General features: G+C 41.2%; 1 protein-coding gene across 1 annotated transcript in view; it reads left to right on the top strand.

Annotated features, from left to right (window-relative positions):
• COL19A1 (collagen type XIX alpha 1 chain) overlaps positions 1-23,141 on the top strand; it is a gene marked incomplete at its 3' end in the record, with an annotated part of 351,347 nt that overhangs the window by 250,020 nt on the left and 78,186 nt on the right. Inside the window, exon 17 of the mRNA XM_082855784.1 lies at positions 13,820-13,873. Within this exon, the coding sequence (XP_082711910.1) occupies positions 13,820-13,873 (54 nt within the window). The remainder of the gene's footprint in view (positions 1-13,819; positions 13,874-23,141) is intronic.

The raw sequence follows: 23,141 nt of genomic DNA, 5'->3' as shown, positions 1-23,141 counted from the left end.
CCCTTCACAACAGGAAGGAAGGTAACAAGAGAAAGAAGGAAAGGTTGGTAGGCACCAAGATCCTTCCGACTGAGACTGGGAGATGGTGTCTGACTCACCCTACTGGCTGGCGTCTGAGATTCCTAAAGCATGTGTTAGAATGTCTTATGACAATGTGAACTATAAAAAAATATTAATTTTCTCTCTTATCAAGCAATAATCAAATAATACATAATGTCCCTCAAATGAGTGAACAGAGTAGTATATAATTTTACTATATATGTTTGAGCAGTTAGCCTTCAGAAAAGTTAAGGGAAAATTTTTTATTGATTTACTCTGACCGGTGGGATTGTCTGAAAAGAACCAAGGAATAGGAGTTTTTAGGAGGCATGGATCCTTTGATAACAGCATACTTTGCTCAATTTCTTCAAGAAAATGTTCTCCCCTCCAGGGCTTTAGAGATGTTCCCTACGTCAAAGGTAGTGTTGTTATTCTGGGGAGTGTCAATGAAGATTTTTAAAAAATAGAAGAAAGAAATCTCTAATGGCCTGAAGCAACTCAAATAATTAAAACATTTTAACCAACCATTCTATTTGTGATTGTTCTGAAGCCAAATTTGTATTTTCTCACTTTCTTAAGAAACATTTGTACCAAAAAGATTAGTTGTTTACAAAGAAGAATTTCCCACAACTTTGTGTGTGTGGAAGGACAATCTCTTTCACCCTGAGAGAGTACATTCTCTAGGGGAAAGAATCTAATAAAGGGATATTTACTAAAAGTAGATCTTTGAACTAATGTTATTAGATTTTCTTTATGAAGTATTGTTTCATCAAAGTCATATATATTACTCCAATTTAGCTTCCCATACTTAATAGCAACTTTTCCTCTCTTTGAGGAAGGTTTAGTTGAAACTTAGACACATGTAATCTGCATACATAAAGTTATTCTTATTGAGATGCTGGTAATTGAGGGGCAACTAACTGGTTCACAGAGCTGGCCACAACCCTTCATCACTTTTTATAAAGTATTGGTCCAATTTCCTGTTAATAAGCAGAGCTGATCTTACCTATACAAAGGGAAAAGCTCCCAAATCCCCCCAAGTAACTTCTGTCATCTTGTTTTGAATGAATATTCTTCACTGGAGGGAAACCATTAAGTAGCAATGTCTTGGACTGATGATACCTGCAAATACACTAAGATTATGATTTTTTAAATTATTTATTTATTTTTGGCTGCATTTGGGTCTTTGTTGCTGCGCGCGGGCTTTCTCTAGTTGCGGCGAGTAGGGGCTACTCTTCCTTGCGGTGCATGGGCTTCTCATTGCAGTGGCTTCTCTTGTTGCAGAGCACGGGCTCTAGGCACGCGGGCTCAGCAGTTGGGGCTCACGGGCTCAGTAGTTGTGGCTCGTGGTCTCTAGAGCGCAGGCTCAGTAGCTGTGGCACACGGGCTTAGTTGCCCCACGGCATGTGGGATCTTCCCGGACCAGAGCTCAAACCTGTGTCCCCTGCAGTGGCAGGCGGATTCTTAACCACTGCACCACCAGGGAAGCCCCTAAGATTATGGTTGAGAGCAGTTTTCAGAGAGGAAGCACGAGAGCATTAAGCCTCTCCCTGGGGAAGGAAATAGCAGTAACTCCTGAGGAAACATATTCCACCAAAGAGAGAGAAATGGACCGGGAGAGGTGATTACAGCCCTAGCTCTGTGTTCGGTGCTCCACTGCCAGCGCATTATGTAATCCTCACAACTACCACGAGAAGTAGAAATGATGCTCATTTTATAATGGGGTAAAGGTTGCTTAGAAACATCGAGTAACCTGCCCAGGATCACACAAGTATACGTAGGGGTTGTAGACTTGAGACCCAGGAATGGACCGCTAAACCCACCTTTATTCTCTCACTCACTCTCCAGTAAAAATTTCTTTGTCTTTCAAGCCTTCCAGTTATCTGAGTAGCATAAAGGAATGGAAAATAGTGGCCTCGTGTTAGGATGATGAGGCTTCGAGAGTCTCGGGACTTGAAATGCCTCAGTTTATTTCAGAGTATTCCAGGTTTTCATTCCTTTAGAAGGGAGAGCAGAGCAGCTGGCAATGAGGCGGAACAGAAGAGTTTAACTAATGAGCCATTAAAGGCGGCATGTCTTAGCCCACCCGTTTGACACTTCCGTCACTTCTCATTCATCATCCCTGCAAACGTGTTCATTAAAAACCACATTAATTGGAAAATGTGTTATTATTCCTTTCTGTTGCAGGCAGGGCCCTTGATTTCCTTTCTTTTTTTTTCCTCTGGCATTGTTTTTGTGCATTGTTTCATTATTGCAGTAAGAGAATTGAGCGGTGGGGCTCACGTGTGTCACAGAAATTCACATAATTTGTAATGTGGACCAGGAGCTCCCTCTACTGTTTCCACTGGGAAAGCTCTAGAAGAATGACTGTTCAGCCCTCAGGAGGCTGTCCAGGGTCTGGAGATTGCTCAGTGTTCGAGGATTAATTATAAATCTACATGATTTTCAAAGTTTATTTTCAGGATTTTGTTGCATCTTATGCTTATCCTGTATTTTAAATACAAATGCTAGCTCATCGACCGTCATTTTCAATGTCAACCGGATGCCCTCTAGAAGTGAAAGCCCTTAGCTTTCTCTAAAATGCTGACTTATTGTAACACGCTGATAAAACTCTACAGCGTGAGTTTTTGTGGGAGCTGACTCTGGTGGAATTTATGCTTCTTTTCTAAAGGAACCATAAGATTGAAAACATATACAACCATGTTGTTTCCATTTTCATTTTAATTTCAGTGTAGAACTTCTTTCACCTTTAATGCATGAGGCATTGCTCAGTCCTGAAGGTTGTGGTTACAGAGCAGGATACATGGTTAAAAGAGTGAATTTAGGATGTGAAATTGAATTCATTTATCCAACACATACTTACCTCGATCACCTAGCATGTGCTAATGACTGTTACAAACCTTGAGTATACAGTGGTTTATTTAAAAAAAAAAAAACAGACAAATTAAAGCTAAGGTCTCAGGCTTCCCTGGTGGCGCAGTGGTTGAGAGTCCACCTGCTGATGCAGGGGACACGGGTTCGTGCCCCGGTCCGGGAAGATCCCACATGCCGCGGAGCGGCTAGGCCTGTGAGCTGTGGCCGCTGAGCCTGCGCGTCCGGAGCCTGTGCTCCGCAACAGGAGAGGCCGCAACACTGAGAGGCCCGTGTATCGTAAAAAACAAAAACAAACAAACAAAAAATAATAAATAAAGCTAAGGTCTCTACCTTCAATAACTTACACTCTATCATGTGTGTGTAGGGTGAGGGACTGATGGTGAAGAGGCAATTCCATAGGTAGACAAAACAATTTCAGCTTAATATGCAGTGCTGCAGGGGAATAAACTGGGTAGCGTGAGAGTGGTTTGGGAGGAAGAGTTGTTGCCCTAGTTAAGATGGTCCAGGTGGCATCTCTGAGCATCTAGGTGACATTACTTGAGAAGGAGCCAGCAGTGTGAGGCCCAGAGCAAGAACTTTCCAGCCACAAAGATCAGGAAGTGCAAAGGGCCTGAGGTGGGAGAGAGGTTGCTGGATTCAGTAAACAGAAAGGAGCTGGGAGAACAGTGCCAGAGGAGGTTTTGGAGCTGAGTGGCCTTATGAGAGTGGAATTGGGTAGCAGGGTCGGGGGGAGAATAAGTGGCAAGGAAAATAATCAACTGGTCACATCTCCCTTTTCTAGGTCTTTGTGTTTTTATCCCAGGCGGTTAGATTTTTATTTTGATGTGATGAAATTATTATTCCTAATGATAATTCTAAAGGCAGCATCATTGTAGCATCTCGTTTTTAGTCTTTGCATGGACAGGGAACAGACTTGTTTGCTGAGAAAACAAGGAAACAGACAAAGCTTTGACAGTTGCCCATTTCACTTGAGCCCAGCCTGAATCCAGGGGACACCATGTTTTTCCTTGGAGATGGAGAATCTCATCACATACAAGTCTCATTCTTTCTTCCCCACAGCTACACCTGAGGCTTCCTTTCTGATAGGCTGCAGGTTGATATGAGCAGTTATAACTATGAAAGTCTATGCTCTGGAAACACCGTGGAACTAATGCCTTCCTGCCTCTGTGCCCTGTTATCCATCACTATCCCCACCTTTTCCGTCTTCATCTCCAGCCTTATTTCCTATGCACTGAGGACCCACGGTGCAAAGTTAATGTTAGCAAGGCCCACCCCAAGGGAAGTTAGTCCCCAAGACACATTTTGGACTGCTCAATAAAGTGGATGACAAGAACGTCCAATTAAAACATTTGACTTCTTGCTAAAATACTCTGTGTGACTATATGCATTTTGAGAACCATCATGTATCAGTGGGAATCCAGTTCATAGTCTGAACATCCGTCTATAAGCTTTGAATTGATCAGAGTTTTCTGTTTCTCAGTTTTCCTTTCAGCAAAGAACTTTAGTCTCTTTGGTCTATTAATGGCTAAAGGCCATGTACTGTACTGATATCTTCGGAGGAAAAGAACCTAACCATTTATCTGTGTCAACGGGAATAGTAATTTTATTCATAATAAAAATAAGATGACTTCCTCAGAGTTAAAAATAAAGATACCTAAGACCTATAAAATGGAGGCATGGCCAGTTAATCATTTTTATTGCCACTCGTCCCCCACTGGGGCCATGGTCCCAGACAAAACAGCTGTTGCCAACATTGCTAACATTCCAGTGTCACCTTGTGTGGCCACAGAATCCGTAGACACGCCTGTGAGGCAGCTGGGGTCTCAGGTGGAGAATGTGAAAACCAGCACTTGGGCTCCACTCCCTAATTACTTCTCTTTTTTTTCTCCCTATGAGCAGCAGCAGTGAGACATTATTAGCCACTTTCTGACTGCCTGAGTTTTTTACTAATTATAGATACACTTGGGAAGAAAAGGATTTTATGTTCTTACAGCCACTGACTCCTTTTCTTCATTTGGGGTCATGTTATTGAAACCAACTATTAAGACTTCTGAATGACAGACGTTGTGTGTAGCAATGATGGGACAGAATATTTGAAATCCTTGATATATGGTCACCAAACTTGTTATTGGGCCAGTGCATAGATTAAATACTGATTCTTTGTGGGAGGTAAACAGTAAGGTTTTAATAAATCCGATTGGCTTTTGAGAAATATTCAAAACGGGAGACTTGTTTCCTAAATAATCTTATGATTTGTATTTGCTGATATAGTTTACAAAAGTATTTCCATACAGCATTTAATTTTACCGCCGTATAACTCTGTGAAACAGGCAAGAAAAGATTATCTCCATTTTAACAATAAGAAAAGGCTAGGCCTCCAGAAGTAAGGGGCTTAGCTAAACCTCTTCAGTCAGTTTTCTCTTCACAGCAGCTACAACCTGGTAGGAAATTGTTTCCATCAAAGGAGAGACTAAAAGAAGTTATGTGAGTAGAGAAGCAACAAGTTTTCAGCATTATCCGGGGAACCTGAAACATGAGAGGAAATTCTGTAGAAAGTAAGCCTGGAAGGAGCTTCAGTTATATCTGTAATTTTGTTAAAAGGTAAAGAGATCTAAAGTAAATATGGCAGACAGTTAGGACCTGACAACATTGGATTGTGGATTCATGGGGATTTATCCTATTATATTCTGTACTTTTCAACATGCTTGAAATATTCCAAATTTCTTTGACAAAACAGGAAAAGCATCCTGTGGGATGGGCTGAGGTTAATATCACTAATTACTTCTTCACCGGCCTAGAGTGTCAGCATCTTCTCTTTTGCCTGAAATCCTTTGCAGAATGGGGCAAAGTGTTTTAAAAATGAAACCATTCAGTATTCTTTTCTAGAACTTCCCTGAGTGTACCCTCTGTAACCGTGTGGTTCAGTTGAGCCAAGACATGTCACTTGCATATTTATCATGAGTATGACCTACAGATCAGAAGGAAACATTGATGGCAGACATTTGAGTTGAAAGTGGAGGCTCCAATCACCAAAAAATAAAACGTCCCTTTGCTTTTGTCCAGAATGTCCCCAACCATTCGAGTTGTGTACATGCCCTTGGCCTCTACGTAACTTGGCAGCATGCAAGCCAGTGCCATCGGCCTGGCTGTCTTAAGTCTCTGCGGTTTGCCTGGGAATCACGTTTTCTCTGTCTAGGAAGCACTGTCATCCTACCAACACTTGTTTGTCTAAACTTTTTTATTTTATATTGGAGCGTAGTTGATTAACAATGTTGTGTTAGATTAACACTTCGTGTTAGCAAAGTGATTCACTTATACATATACATGTATCTATTCTTTTTCAGAATCTTTTCCCATTTAGGTTGTTACATACTATTGAGCACAGACGTAGAGAAGAACTTATGGTTACAGGGGTGGGTGGCAGAAATGGTGAGGGGAAGGGATAGTTAGGGAGTTTGGGATTGACATGTACCAACACTTTTAAAGAGAGTGAATATTATCAGTTACATAAGTGGAATCTCAAAGCACTGATAGGTGCAGGCTGTGTAAGCCAACCTCCCTTCAGATTTGAGAGGTGTATTGAGAGATTCCTGAGGTCAGACAGGGGAGTGCAAGCTCAGCTGTTCCCCAGGTATGGTTTCTGTTGATGGTGAACTTTGGGCGATGCCACTGGATACAGATCATTTGTTTTGCAATCTCCATCCTTACTAGTTCTCATGCCCCGCTGGCTTTAATCACCTCATGCAGGGTCAGTGATGTGGCTTCGGTGGGGAGGCAAGGCCCCTCTAGAGACTGCTGCTGCCCCTTATATTACAGGAAGCTGACACGTAACATTTTTGCTTTTGCAGGACATACTGAGGGGAAATGAGTATGAAACATTTTATGGATGGATAAGCAGAATCGCAGTGTTAGGGGAGGAATCATTTTTTTCTGACTCTCATACCATGGAAATCAGTCATCAATGTCCCAGCAAGGCACTCTATCAAGAATGCAATGGGCTTTGTAACCAATTAGATGGATTTGTTTCATGGTATCAGGGAAAATAAGCTCCTTTAGAAAATGATTTTTTTTTTCTCCCTTGGAAGGTAAAGTGTTAAAAACTTCTGAGCCTCACAGCATAATGTAGAAAATCTGCTTTTATGAAATGGATTAATTACACCCATTGAATGCATTCACTGTCACAGCCTCATCCTCCCACCCCTTTTCCAAAATGACAAGTGAAACCAGCGGCTGTGTAATTTTGGAAAACAATCAGGTCACATATTGAGTATTTTGCTTATTCATATAACCATAAACTGCCTCTGCTTGAGTTCCCTCAATTACACAGCTCAGTGTGCAGGCCAGAAGAGACAAGCCCAGCTCAAGTGAGCACTTCTGGAATACACAGAGGGATGCATTTGAAAAATGTCCAAAGTGGCAGATGTGAAAACTTCTCATTCAAGACCCAGAAGCGCTGCTTCGCTGCAATCCTTCACCTGTTAATCACGCTGCTTCTGAACTTCTGAACCAGGGCTGCTGGCAGTATCTCATATAGAGATACTTAGGAGCTACTGATCTTTCAAAGTAGAGTGCACGTGTATGCCACTGGGGTGGGGCACGGGGGACCTGGCTGAGACAAGAGACGATCACTGCTGCTCAGAATTTCCAGAGCTTCACCAAGATTAAGCATTGGCTGCTGGCTTCTAACAAAAACTGCTCTTACCTTTTTGAGGGGAAGTCCCCAGAAGATGCCCTTGACCAATGCTTGAACCAGTGTATTGCTGTATCACTTAAATCCCTCAGATCCCACATGGCAATCCACAAATCGCTCTTCCACAGGAACACAATGGCACAACTGTCGTTTGTTTGAAGGGTCTCTCGTCTTCTTACTAAGGGTGACTACTTTCCCATGACCGCTCATCCACTGCAATTTCACGCGCGTAGGAGTTTCAGCCTATCAATATGACCCCTAAGCAGTCTTCCTCTCTTGCTTCTAGTCTTTTTCCCACCAGCTCTGACCATGTGTGTGTTTGTTTTTCTTCTACCATCTCCTAAATGCCAAGACTCTACCCCTCATTTGGTATCATTTGAACTTCAAAAGTGACTTAAGGTGCCGATCAAGATTGCCACCTTCTTTCCTTTTCCCTCTCAGAAGTCTCCCTCTCACCTCTCTCTAATCCAGGCCCTCCTCGATTTTAACACTTCTTGTATCTGCCTGTGGCTCCTCTCTCTTATCCTCACCCTCCTCCCACTCTGGTCGCTCTCCTCTTGATCTCTTCTTGTCCAGTCTTTGAAAAGGTGCGTCTACACTGCGTCCCGGAGCTCCCTGTGCTTGGCCCTTGTAGATTCTGTCCCTCATTAATAGATCTGCAGCCTTTTACCCTTGAGTGCCCTACATGATGTTCTTAACCAGCTTTAAGATGATTGATTTTGGGTTTCTTTTTTTGTTATCTGTCATCCCTCTCACTGTGAGGCAGATAAAGGAAAGAGTTAAAATATCAAAGATACAGCGTCAGGCCATCTTGGGTTGAAATCTAGCTGTTGTCTGCTAGTTGTGTGACCTTGGGTAAGATAGTAAACTTTTTGTCATAAGTAAAATAAGGATAATGCCTACCTCATTGGACTGCTGTAAAAGCAAAATGCAATAACATACGTACCTGCCACACAGTTATTACTTTCCAAGGGTTACTATTGTCATTTATTAATATTCTTATCATTATCCCATTTTATCACTCTCTTCCATCTGCTCATTATGTTTCACTTTCTTTCCCAGGATTTAATCCAGGACCTCCCATTTCTAAAGCAAAAGTGTTGATACCTTTCCAAGTTCTTTGATTATCATCCTCCTGTAGCTTTTTCCTCTGAGTCCCACTTTTTACAATCAAAGTTCGTCTTAAGACTTAACTACATTTCTCAGAGCCTCATGCCAGAAAGTGAGTGCCAAAGGCCTGGGGGGCTGCGAAGCCACAGTCTCCAGGATCTGCACTCCCCCCTTTTCTGTACCCTCTCCTCCCTCGGTGCTGTCTTCTCCTGTCCCACCTGCCACATAGCATCCCGTTCCTCCTCCCCTTTTTTGTCCCATCCAACTTGCTCTCAGGAACTACTTACTGAATGATTCATAAGAATATATTCAAGTGGAACAACTCTTCTACTTGGTTCTACCATTTGTTTATTGCGTGATTTGGGGGTAGATCTATCAGTTTTTCCCTGTCAGATGGAGAACATAATCATACCCATCTCACATAGTCTTTATGAGAATCAAATAAGATGATGTGTTTTGCAGTCACATTACCCTGCCAGCTAAGAAAATATAAGTGAAAACGTATTTAGAATTATGCTGAGCTGTATGAATATGAAACATTAGTATTACATCTCCCAAGAACACTTGTATTCGAGCTGGTGATAAAACCCAACACCAAATAAACCAGTCTTTCTATATGAAGTTTTAGGCAGGCATAAACCAGAAGGTGGGTGAGACATTTTCAGAAATAAGAGGCCTTTCCCAGGAACCTTAAATTTCACCTAATACATGCTATCTGGCCCACATCCCCACTGTAATCCCATAAAGGAGAACTTGAGGTCTCTGTGTTGAAATATAACCATAGTATAAACACTTAATGAATCCCCTCCTTGCTTCAGAAATCGTATTTTGCAATTTGAGAGTTTTCAGCAATTTTGGGGGGGAGGGGCTAGAGTGCTGGTATCTCCTTAGCCACTAAAACTTTGTAGCAGAAACATTCTCTGAAAAACAATCTATTCTAAAATTACAACTGTTTAAGTTAATTAAATCCCAAGAGACAATGAAAAAACTCATTTAGAGCAAATATTTAAGATAAATAAAAGGATCTGTGTTTAAAAGAAAAAGAAATTGATTTCCCAGATATTTTCTAAAGAGTACTATTGATTTTTCTCTCAGAATTGGAGACAACTTTCCATGTTGTAATTCTGGTCAAAAATCCATCCATAAGCTCTTTTCTACTAACTGGAGCTCACTGCAGCTTTGTTTTCAGTTATTTAGCCAGATTCTTAGATTAATCTGCATCTGTTGGCCCTGTATTCTGTGAGTTTGGAAGCAGCAAGACCCCTGCTCAGTTTGCTACCATTCCTAACTGAAATCAAAACGAACGAGCAAGAAATTGGCTATACCCTCAAAATTTTTCTTGCAAAAGATTCTGTTGAATTCAGCAAATACTGGGATGGGGGTACTCTATGTTATGATAAGATAAAAAAGATTGAAACTCCTATCTTCAAGGAGTGTTCATTCCAACTGGAAAGATAGACATGTACTCAAACCACCATAAATCAGGGCTTCCCTGGTGGCACAGTGGTTGAGAGTCTGCCTGCCGATGCAGGGGACGTGGGTTCGTGCTCTGGTCCGGGAAGATCCCACATGCCGCGGAGCGGCTGGGCCGGTGAGCCATGGCCGCTGAGCCCGCGCATCCGGAGCCTGTGCTCCGCAACGGGAGAGGCCACAACAGTGAGAGGCCTGCGTACCACACACACACACACACACACACACAAACATAAATCAGTATAAATGTGCTTCACTAAGTTATATATAACGTTATAGACGGAATATATATATGTAAGAGAAAAGCTCATTCTGACACTAACCTTCCCAGCAATTACTGTAATATTGAAACATGCCTCATCTTACCATTTCTATGAATGAGGTTAGGCTTCCTAATAATTTTTTTAATATAAGAAAAATAATTACTGGTCTTTGCCTTTTCTACTAGCCATTAGAAAGTTAGAAATATTTCTTGAAAATTAGCCCAAATGACTTTTCAATAACAAACTTTCTATCTCTTCTTATAGCAAAGCTGTTTTTTAGCATGCTTTGAAAAAAGTTGATTAGTGCAACTTTCTTCATAGAGGTTTTTGGTATTTCAAAGGTTGTTAGCAAAGTTAATTGGAAACCCACGGGGCCAGAAGGCAGTTGTGTACAACCTGAAAATATGTATTTGTGAATCCTGAAAGGAACCCCTAATGAGAGAGCTCCTAATGAAGAGTGCTGGTGCGTGGAGATGAGTGGTACCCAGATGGCGCACGGACGTTCAGTCAGCAGTTATGGGGAGCTGAAGGATGCTTTCAGAGAAGAGGGAGGAAGGAAGACAGTTCAGGAAGGAGGGCCAGAGAGGGAGCAGAGTGGCTGAGGGGCCACGGAGACCTTGACTCAGAACATCAAGGGTGCGCTAAAGCTGACCCAAAGGCCCAGCCCTGATGGTGACAGGGAGCTCGCAGCGAAGACCAGGGAAGGGAAAAAAGGCAAAAGTGGGTTCTTCGAGCTCCGCATACTGAGTGAACTGGCTGGAAAATGAAAGTGCGGCCAAGACCAGGACCGAAGAAGCTTTAACACAGAGCTCTTCCCATCCTTTAGACGTTGGGAATCTGTGGCCCAAACTGAAATCTAAGGAGCTGATAATGCAAACAGTTGATCATTTTCACACTAGCATCTGATGACGCTGGTGGCAGACAGGATATTTCTCTGTCTTCCACCTCTAGCAAGATTTTAGCCAAAAAAAAAAACCTTTTCAAATGCTTTAAACTATTACCGAGCATATATGTTCCCAAGTTGAATGTATCTTTAATTCCCTTCATCACACCAGGCATGGTTCTTTGCAGTAGGAAACATCAGGGTCTCTCCCCACACCAGGCTGATGGACCGCTCCGGTAATTACACGCGAGCACAGTTGGGTTATAAACAGGTGTGTCTCCCCGGATCTCATGAGCATTTTACAGCTGTTGTGTAATTGTCTACTTATCCCATTAACTCGGGCGTCCTGTGTCTCCCAACCCAACACAAATAGAGCAAAGCCGTGGTATCTGTATGGCTGCTGCAGGAGCAGGATAGTGGGACAGTTTTCCTTTCCATAACCATAATTTAAAATTTCCTGCAAAAATTATTTTAGGCTGAGAATCTGCTTTTAAGTTACAAGAGTTGAGCAACTAAGAAGTGAGTTTGGGGCCAGGCTGCCTCCATTAAATATTAGCCCTGCCGCATACCAGGGTTGTGACCCTGGGCCAGTTAACTATTTCAAACGCTCATTTTTCTGTATCTTTGAATTGGAAATAATGATGGTACATACCTCATGGTGTCATTGTAGAGATGAAATGAGTTAGTCTATTTGAAACCCTGGGTGTAATGCCTGGCGCACGATACACGCTACCTAAATGTGTGCTGTTATTATTTAATGGATTCTTCTGCTTTAGTTGACAGACGTTATTAATTGATCCGCTGTATTCAGGAGCCCCACTTGTTACGCCTTTCCCTTTTAGCTAAGACGAATGTGTCTGAAGCTAAATGTACCTACCACATCACTAGTCTTTGATCTAATTGACCTTATGATCAATACACATTCACCATTCACCCAGTGCCTGCTATGCAGATACCCCTAAGTTACCTTTGATGCTACTACATACGGTGTCTAAGATTTCTCCTTGCCTTGTTAAAAATAGTTGCAGAAGGATCAATGTGTATGGAGTCTCATGTCTCCTGAACTTCAAGAATGAGTTCCTAGCTTGTACCTTCTTGGCCGGAAACTTTGTGAAACAACCCCCAACTCAGTAATTGCTTTCCTCTTCGCTTCAACTACCTGACCTGGAATACGTCACACAAAGCTGGCTGATGGAAAAAGAACCTGAAAAATAATAGCGCCTTGAGAATTATTTTCTGACATTAGCTCTGTTTTGATTCCAGCAAGGTAACAGCATCGTTTGTCTTTCCAACCACAGTCAGCTCCGTTCCGCACAAGGCCTATTATTTTCTCACGAGTTATATCTGCCTCCTTCTATCATCCATCACTACATCTTGCTGTCCTCAACATTTAACGGCACAAAGTAAAGCCTTCATGTTAGATCTTCTCTCACAGGCCGTTCCTAAGAAACACCCGTCATAACTGTTGACCAACATTAATCTTTCCAAGATAACCTAAGGCGTTACCTATATCAGTGAGTGCAGCTAGCAGATGTTCCTTAAAATGTTTCTTCACTTTCCAAAGCTTTCGTTTGCTTTTTAAAATAATCATCTTTGTATAATAGTGACTTTGGTTGGCTGAATCGTGATCTTTCGGTGTCTTATCTTCTGAGAACTTCGCTTCTGTAACATTTTCTCTCTTCCTAGGAGCTTTCGAGGTGCGGATGAAATATGCAGTCTCTTTTCTGAGATAACTGAATCTATTTTGGCTGAACTACCTAAATTAAAATCACGTTAATCTTTGCGTTTTCTTACACCCCTTTCCCCAAAATTTAATCCCTGAAAAACTCAGAGAACGCTTCTCTTCCTCTCTTCCTGGAAGTTTTAGGGACAGACAAATGTCTTTACTTCCTTCCTATCCACCCAAAGCTCAGCAGAGTACTTTGTGAATATTTCCACATCATCTGAAAACTACATGTGTTTAAAGGTCTTAAGCCCAAGGTTATACAGCAGATATCTTTTTCTGGCCTGAAAGTCCGTGGGAAGCCCATGTTCACCCAACTAATTCAAATAAGTAAAGCAATAACAAAACAATATGTTTCCCTTATTTTTTAAGGTAATGACACGTGGGCATACACTTCCATAATTCATTGATAAAAGCCCTATAAGAAGTGTCAAACATAAACTGAAGCTCTTCAGCCTCTTCCCTTGAGGAGTTTTATGGGTAAGATTCCTTTTAATAAGGAATATGCTGATGGCTGACCTTTTAGTAAAATGTTACGTGTTCCCAGTTAGGACCTTTCTTTGGATTCATGCAGGATTTAACCTAGAAATACGTTTAAGAACCAGATAAGCTAATGTCCATGTAATTCTCTATTAATTAGAATACTTGACTGAACAGACACTTCCTTCTTCTTACCTGTGAGATTTTAAGAGCTCTTAGATACCTTATTTAAATACACATTGTTTTGGTAAATGTTTACGTATGTCTTTGATTTGTTTCTAATACAGGGGCCTCCTGGAATACAAGGAATGCAACAGCCTCTTGATGGATATTATCACAAGGTATGGCTTCTTCCACTCACATCATGTATACAGAGATTTTATGTGATGGTATTTTTGAAAAATAAAATGAACTTAATTGCTAACTGCTCAGACTTTGAAACATAATCACATATACGTAACATCTTTCCATAATGAAAATGTTTCCAAAAAAGTATTTTGATCAGCATCTTTTTACAAAACCAGGATTTTATCTTTATTTAGTTATTTATTTTTTAATTAATTTATTTATTTTTGGCTGGGTTGGGTCTTCGTTGCTGCGCACGGGCTTTCTCTAGTTGCGGCAAGCGGGGGCTTCTCTTCGTTGTGGTGCGCAGGCTTCTCATTGTGGTGGCTTCTCTTGTGGCGGAGCACGGGCTCTAGGCCCGTGCAGGCTTCAGTAGTTGTGGTTCGCGGGCTCCAGGCATGCGGGCTTCAGTAGTTGTGGTGCACGGGCTTAGTTGCCCCATGGCATGTGGGATCCTCCCGGACCAGGGCTCGAACCCGTGTCCCCTGCATTGGCAGGTGGATGCTTAAGCACTGCGCCACCAGGGAAGTCCCTATCTTTACTTTTTAAAAGTTTATTTCAAAGTTTGCAAAAGTTCATACAAAAAAATAACATAAAAAACATGTTTCACCGTTGATAGCATCATATATGTGGTTTCCCTGAAGGCAGAAAGAGATGGTTTGCTACCTTAGAGCTCTGGGTACTGCAACGGGTGATAGATTTCTTACCAAACTAACAGGTGCTACACTAAAATCTCAAGCAAAGGTTTACATACTATGGGTCAAGACTGAAGTCTCCCACCTCTCAGGAAGGAGCCACTTTAACTTCACCAAGATTTTTAATTACCCATTGGTTTGGATGGAATATGACATAGAAGGATCTGACAGCCAAAAGGCAAGACAGTTTTGCCCCCAATTCTACAAGGAAGCACAGCAGACGGAGAAGAATGGGTGTGGGCAACCGAGTGTGACTCAGAGACCTAAGTGAGACCACTGGTTGGCTCACCATTCAGCACATGTTTGGGGTCTTATCGCTTTGTGAGGGGCATTCTGGCCACTGACTCGGATCCCTTATTACATCATGGTTTATCACTGATAAGCTGCAAATTTGGAGAAACTCCCCTTTATGTCTGTCCTGTGTTCTTGGTCTCCCTTTCTTAGATTCCTCTGGCTACTTTTGTTCCTCTGTTTAAAAACCCAAAGAAACACTCTGTGCCAGCAGAGGCCTTGAAGGCAGCGAGTGCACAGAGAATGACAAGCTAATTAATTCAAAACCCCAATTCTTCCATCAGGTTAAGTTCAACATGAAGACGTGGATCATTTGTGGCTGATAAATTTAAAATCAGAAGTGTGGAAAGTCTCTTCCACTTCCTGCATGATCCTATCTTAACTTTTCTCATTTCCTTAGATTTTCCAGGGAATGTTGTATTAGGAGGAACGTATGAGGTATATTGTATGATCCTTTAGTAAACATTTTCTGTAGAGATCTCTCTGTACCAACTTTTTCACAACCATAAGGCTTGGCCCACATGAAAAAACGTAAGAGAAGCATAGCTAAAATTACTCAGTTAAAATACACTGCATTTCTGCAATGACATCTACTGGTACAAAATAGGATTTACTATAAATGCTTCAAAATAATGAGAATGAGTGGGCTCTGATCTAACAGTGTCAGCTAAAAAAAACTTAAAGAATATTGTGTGTTACTACCACCCTTGGTATAAAATTTACCAAGTTGCTACTCAGCTACTTAGCTATTTGCCATCCTTTGCAAAACTTTTAATGCTCATCTCTTCGCAAGTCTCTCAGCATTACTTCTGTATATAGCTTATCTTGCCAGCGAGTCAGTTTTCCCTTAAATGAAGATATATAGTGCATTTATATTTTAGAATCTGAAGTTGAGAACATAAATTTTTTACTTTAAGGTTATATTTCCCCCAAAATGAGGCTGACCGGAGAAGGTGGGTGGAGAGTCTTGCTAACAGCAAAACAGTTCTCTGAATTTAGCTGTTGACTCACCTAAAAGAACTCCAGCTATTGTTACTACCGTTGCTACCACGGGATTGAGGCTCACAGGTGTTTAGTCCACACCTGTGCTCAGAAGGTGACTTCAGAATTGGAGTACCGCTGGGTAAAGAGGGGAGACCATAGCTTCTCTTCCCCAAATGAAACACCGTTGCCAGTTAACATCAGAAGGCTTTAGACCCGCCTGGGAATTAATGGGAGGTAACTTTCCAAATACTTGACTCTGTTTCCTTCTGAGAATAGTTAGGGCTGTTCCATGGAGGTCCCACCAGGATGGATGGAGGGGTAGGGCCCACCTTCTCAGCACCTACACTGAGCACCTTTCTGGGTTGTAACCACCACCTCTTCACCCTCGGCTTCACAAAAGAAAGGGCCAAGCGTGCCATGGTGAATGAGATGCCTGTCTTCACTTGGCCGTGTCCCCAGCAGGTCACGACCCCCACCCGTTGGGGATGCTGAGCTTGTTTCGATTTGCAATTCATCGCATGCCTGATGGTCTGGCCCTCGCAAATAAGCACAGAGAGAAGGGGGCCCCTGAGTGAAACTTTCCTGGAGAGTAAATAATGGACCATGTATTGAAACATATAAAGTGACATTCCAAGGTTAAAATAATCTTCCCGTTTAAATTGGCATTGATTTATGTAATGTCTGCACTTGAGTCCTGGGCCTCGGCACCTCAGCTCGCAGCAGCTCAGCCGTCCTGCAGCCTGGATTCTGCGGAAGCAGCTGCCCCTGGGAGAACGAGTGGCAGACCACTCATACACCTCCCCTCCCCTTCCTCTCCTGAAAGAGCTCCTGGCTCATTCCCTCATCCCAGGAATCCTCAAAGCAAAGTAATTGCCTTTGGCCCCTGTACAAGAGTTGATCGTTTTCCCCTACACTTTTCCTTGTCATCAGAGGAAGAAGGCTCAGGCATAAGAAGCCCTCTCCTCTCACAGCACAAATCAAAAAGAGAATTGGGGAAGAAAAAAAAGGAAGTGAGGAAAAGAGAGACTAAAGAGGGAGGCCAAGACAGTTATCTAAGTATGTTTCTATGTATTTTGCATGCCCACTTGAGGATGCAAAGAATGAAAGGTAGATTCCCCTCTCCATCACAAAAATAATTTGCAGAACAGCGGCTCCCATTCTGCAAGACTGGTTGCAAAGGAGCAACAATGCCGAGCATATTCTTCCCCTCAAGGAAAATCTTCTCACGATCCAGCAAACTGCTCTGCATTGTCTCCTGCTCTGGGGATTTTAAGAAAAATTTGATAGATTCTGTCAACTGCTAAAGCCATCAGATCCAGAGCTCCTTACACCAATCTAGATGGGAAAGGAAAAAAAAAAAAAAAAGCATTCTCTGTGGAGGCCAGGTACTTGCAGGTTTTACATTCCACATTGGTTTTTAAGGATCCACGTGGAAAATGTGTAGTTGGTTATCTTAACATCACCACCCTCGGTGCAATTTGCTGAGAATCAGTCTCATCTGTTGGAGACTGATGCTGTGTCTCCCTACAACCAGTTCCAGTGTTCACTTCTCCAAATTGTTGATCCAAGAAAACCAATTTGCTAGCAAAATAATCTGTTTTTCCTTTCAAGTATCAAACCACAACTTCATTTTCATATGCACAGACTAGAAAGGACAGAAAACATTTCTCCAGAATCAAACACTCAAGGTCTTTCCAAGCGGTGAGTTAAACCCAAAGATAGCACAGAAAGTGAAGGCCTCCTTGGAAACACTGGAGGCAACCCTTCTGGACCTGGAAGATTTAGAAATAAAATTTAAGTCCTAACTTCCTGTCTTCCCCTCCCAGTGCCCCAGGATCCACTAGCTTTGGAAAACATCATGGATTTAGGCACAGACATAAGGATTTTTGGATTTTAGCAGTATTACAGAGAAATCTGAAACTCACCTGGGCCCGGCCCCTCCCCTCTGTGGCCCACCACACTCGGAGCTGGTGAAATGTGTTCCTGCGAGCACCTGAGAAGCTGAACTTGGTGCCAGCCTTGGGCCTTATTTCCAAGTGAGCACAGCCCTCTTAGGCCACATGTTCTATTTAACTTACTAGGGCTACTGTAATGAAGCAAAGTGACTGGCTTAACCCCCAGAAATGTGTGATCTCACAGCTCCGGAGGTGTTGACAGGGCCACGCTGTCTCTGGAGCTGCCGGGAGAGGTGTGTTCAGGCCTCACTCCCGGCTCCTGGTGGCTCCTTGGCTTGTAGTACCTCCAGCTTTGTTCTTCTTTCTCAAAATGACTTTGGCTATTCAGAGTCTTTTATGGTTCCACATAAATTTTAGGATTATCTGTTCTAGTTCTGTGAAAAACTGTAATCGATATTTTGATAGAGGTTGCATTAAATCTGTAGATTGCTTTGGGTCGCATGGCCATTTTAACAATATTAATTCTTCCAGTCCATGAAGATGGGATATCTTTCCATTTCTTTGTATCATCTTCATTTCCTGAATATTGTTTTAGAGTTTTCAGAGCATGGATACTTCACCTTCTCAGTTAAGTTTATACCTAGGTATTTTATTCTTTTTGATTTGATTTTAAATGGGATTGTTTTCTTGCTTTCTCTTTCAGATAGTTCATTATTAGTGTATAGAAAAGCAACAGATTTTTGTATGCTTATCTCACATCCTGCAACTTTACTGAATTTGTTTATTGGTTCTAAAAGTTTTTTGATGGAGACTTTGAGGTTTTCTATATATAGTATCAAGTCATCTGCCAAAAGTGACAGTTTTACTTCTTTCCTTCCCATTTGGGTGCCTCTTATTTCTTTTTTCATGTCTGATTACTGTGGCTAGGACTTCCAATACTATATTAAATAGAAGTGCAAAAACAGGCAAACACGTTTTCTTCCTGATTTTAGAGGAAAGGCTTTCAGGTTTTCACTGCTGAATAAGATGTTAGCTATAGGTTTGTCATAAATGTCATGTATTATGTCAAGATAGGTTTCCTCTACACCAACTTTGATGAGAATTTTTATCATGAATGGATGTTGAATTTTGACAAATGCTTTTTCTGTGTCTGTTCAGATTACCCTGTGATTTTTATCCTTCCCTTTGTTAATGTGGTGTATCACATTGGTTAATTTATGGGTATTGAACCATCCTTACATCCCTGGAATAAATCCCACTTGATCATAGTGTGTGATCCCTTTTATATATTGTTGAATTCAGTTTACTAATATTTTGTTGAGGATTTTTGCATCTATGTCCATCAGAGATATTTTCTTTTTTTGTAGTTTCTTCATCTGGTTTTGGCATCAGAGTAATGGTGACCTTGTAGAATGAATTTGGGAGTGTCCCCTCCTCTTCAAATTTTTGGAATAGTTTGAGAAAGATAGGTATTAACTCTTCTTAATATGTTTGGTAGAATTCCTCTGTGAATCTGTCTGGTCCTGGACTTTTGTTTGCTTGGAGCTTTTTTTTAAAATTACAAATTCAATTTTGCTACTAGTGATTGATCTGTTCAGCTAGTCTGTTTCTTCCTTATTCAGCCTTGGAAGATTGTATTTTACTAGAAATTTGTCCATCTCTTCTAGGCTGTCCAATTTGTTGGCCTATAACTGTAGTATTATCTTAAAATGTTTTGAATCTCTGTGGTATCAGTTTTTATTTCTCCTCTTTCATTTCTTATTTTATCTGGGTCCTCTGTCTTTTTTTCTTGATGAGCCTCACTAAAGGCTTATCAACTTTGTTTATCTTTTAAAACAACCAGCTCTTGGTTTCATTGATCTTTTCTTTTTGTCTCTATTTTATTTATTTCCTCTATGATATTTATTATTTCCTCCCTTCTGCTGTTTTTCTTTTTATCATTCCTTTAGATGAGAAGTTAAGTTTTTTATTTGAAAGTTTTTTGTTTGTTTGTTTCTTGAGGTAGGCCTGTATCACTATGAACTTCCCTCTTAGGACTGCTTTTACTACATCCTATAGATTTTGGAAAGTTGTGTTTTTATTTTATTTATTTTTTTGGTCTCAAGGAATTTTCTGATTTCCTCTGTGATTTCAGCATTGATCCATTGATTTTTTAGGAGCATGTTGTTTAGTCTCCACATGTGTGTGTTTTTCCCATTTTTCTTCCTGTAATTGATTGATTGTAATGGTCTCATACCATTGTGGTTGGAATAAATGCTTGATATATTTTCTAACCTGTTAAATTTATTCAGACTTGTTTTGTAGCCTAGCATGTGATCTATCCCAAAGAACATTCCATGTGCACTTGAAAAGAATGTTTCTTTTGCTTTTTTTGGATGAAATGTCTTATAGATATCTATTAAGTCCAACTAGTCTAGTGTGTCATTTAAGACTACTGTTTCCTTATTGATTTCCTTTCTGGATGATCTGTCCATTGAAGTAAGTGGGGTGTTAAAGTCCCCTGCTATTATTGTACAGCAAGTCCCCTATATACGAACCTTCAAGTTGTGCACTTTCAAAGATGCAAACGTTCCTTCGCATGTCCGATCAGGTAAGTTAGTTCACTTGTCTGGCATACGTTGTCATGTGCATGCATCCTCTACGAGTGGTTGAGCTTTTGTGTACTTTACTGTTCAGTATTGCATAGGGTACAATAGTACAGTATCTTTGTTTCAAGCCCAACATGTCTGGAAGCAAGTGTAAAAGCAGCAGTATATAGCCAACTGTGCTAGTTGGGTACCTAGGCTAACTTTGTTGGACTTACGAACAAACTGGATTTACCAATATGCTCTTGGAACAGAACTCGTTCATATGTACGGGACTTACTATACTGTCAATTTCTCCCTTCCTATCTGTTAATATTTGCTTTATATATTTATGTGCTTCTGTATTGGGTGCATATATGTTAATGAGTATAGTATCCTCTTCTTGCATTGATCCATTCATCATTATATAATGCCCTTCTTTGTCTTTTGTCTTTGTTTTAAAGTCTATTTTGTCTAGTATGAGTACTGCTACCCCCACTTTCTTGTCACTTCTATTTGCATGAAATATCTTTTTCCATCCCCTCACTTTCAGTTTGAAGTGAGTCTCTTGTAAGCATCATATAGATGGGTCTTGTTTTGTTTATCCAATCAGCCACCCTATTTCTTCTTACTGGAACATTTAGTCCATTGACATTTAAAGTGAACTAACAGGTATGTACTTACTGCTGTTTTGTTACTTGTTTTCTGGTTGTTTTTGTAATTCTTCTCTGTTCTTTTGTTATTGTAGTTTCTTCCCTTGTGGTTTGATGATTTTCTTTAGTGGTATGCTTGTGTTCCTTTCTCTCTAGTTTTTTGTGTATCTATTTTAGGTTTTTGATTTGTTGTTACATATATGTAATGACCTATAACTATTTCTACTTGTTTTAAACTGATAGTCGTTTAAGTTCAATCACATTCTAAAAGATCTACATTTTTTATTCTCCCCCCACATTTTGTGTTTTTAAGGTCATATTTTCCATCTTCATGTTGATCCCTTCACTGTTTATTGTAGTTGATTTTACAATTCTTTTCTTTTAATCTTTGTACTAGCTTATTTAAGTTGTTGATTCACAGCCATTACTATATATTTACCTTTAATGGTGGGATTTTTCCTTTCCTGTAGATTCTTCCTTCTTACTGTAGCCTTTTCTTTTCCACCTAGAGATGACCCTTTAACATTTCTTTTAGGGTAAGTTTAGTATTGATGAACTTTTTTAGTTTTTTCTTGTCTGAGAATTTCTTTATCTCTCCTTCAGTTCTAAATGATAACCTTGCTGGGTAGATTATTCTAGATTATAGGTTTTTCACTTTCAGCACTTTCCCTTTTGGCCTGCAAAGTTTCTGCAGTAAAATCAGTTGATAGCCTTATGGGGGTTGCCTTGTATATGATTCTTTGTTTTTCTCTTGCTACCTTTAGAATTCTCTCTTTAACTTTTGCCACTTTAATTATGATATGTCTTGGTGTGTGTCTATTTGAGTTCATCCTGTTTGGGACCCTCTATGCTTCCTGTATCTGGATACTTTTTCCTTCTTCAGGTTTGGGAATTTTTCAGCCATAATTTCATCAAATACATTTTTTTACTACTTTCTCTCTCTCTTCTCCTTCTGTGTTCTCTATAATATGAATGTTGGTATGCTTAACATTGTCTTAAACATACCAACAATGTTGGTATGCTTAACATTAACATTAAGAGGTCCCTTAAACTGTTCTCACTTTTTAGAATTTATTTTTCTTTTTTGCTGCTCTGATTGGATGATTTTCATAGTCTATCTTCCACATTATTTATATGTTCTTCTGTATCACCTAGTCTGCTGTTCATTCTTTCTAGTGTGTTTCTTTATTACTCATTTATTGTATTCTTCAGTTCTGACTCATTCTTTTTTATATTTTCTAGTTCCTTGTTAAAATTCTCACTGTGTTCATCTATTGTTTTCTCTAATTCAGTTATTATTCTTATTACTAACACTTTGAACTCTTTATCTGATAAATTACTTATTTCTATTTAATTACTTATCTTTTCTGGGGTTTTCTTCTGTCTCATTTGAACGAAATTCCTCTGCCTTCTCATTTTGCTAACTTTCTCTGTTAGGTGAACCAGTTACCTATATGGTCTTGAAGGGGTGTCCTTTTGTGGGAGCTTCCCTCTACAGTCTGCATGTGCCCAGTGGCTTTGCGGGGAGAGCTGGATCCGACCTGAGCCTGAGGCACGTCTTCCTCCAGGGTGTGCTGGCCGCTCTTACCTTGGTAGGAAGTGGGGCTGGAGATGGAGGTGCTAGAGCTGGAGCCAGGTGTGATTCAGAGCTTCTCTGCTAGTGACCATCACCGCCCCACTGGGGAGTGGGGGCAGTTTCCTGGTTGCTGGAGCAGAAGCCGCGAGGGTCAGGTCTGAGATGGCTCTGTTCCCTCCAAGAGTGTGCTTTCCCCTCTCCTACCACCACCACCCTTGCCCCAGAGGGGAGCAGTGTTGGAGCAAGAGGGCCTGGAGTGGTTGCTCAGTGTGGGTCAAGGTGCAGGCTGTGGTGTTCCTGGCACCGTTAGAGTTCCGGGAGGCCCCCACTCTGCTGCCTCCAGGGGTGACAACAATGGCCACTGTCCCCCCACTCAGATGCTGTGCCAGGTCTAAGGCAGCTCCATCGCCTCACAACTGCGCACCCCCCCTTGGCCATGGCCGTCCTTGCTGTAGGGTGGAGCTGCACCACAGAGCCAGCGGGCTGGTCCAGGTGCTCAACTTGGGCTGGGGAACCTGCAGGCATGGCCACAGGTAACCAGCCAGAGTCCTGGGTAGTTTTCATCTGCTCCCTCCGCCTTGTTTTGGGAGTAAGCGAGTGTGCGCA

Source organism: Leucopleurus acutus (assembly GCF_964270905.1).
Source record: "Leucopleurus acutus genome assembly, chromosome: 15".
In the NCBI taxonomy this organism is placed as follows: Eukaryota; Metazoa; Chordata; class Mammalia; order Artiodactyla; family Delphinidae; genus Leucopleurus; species Leucopleurus acutus.
The sequence above is the reverse complement of the archived record's forward strand: the minus strand, read 5'-3'. Positions and strand labels throughout refer to the sequence as shown.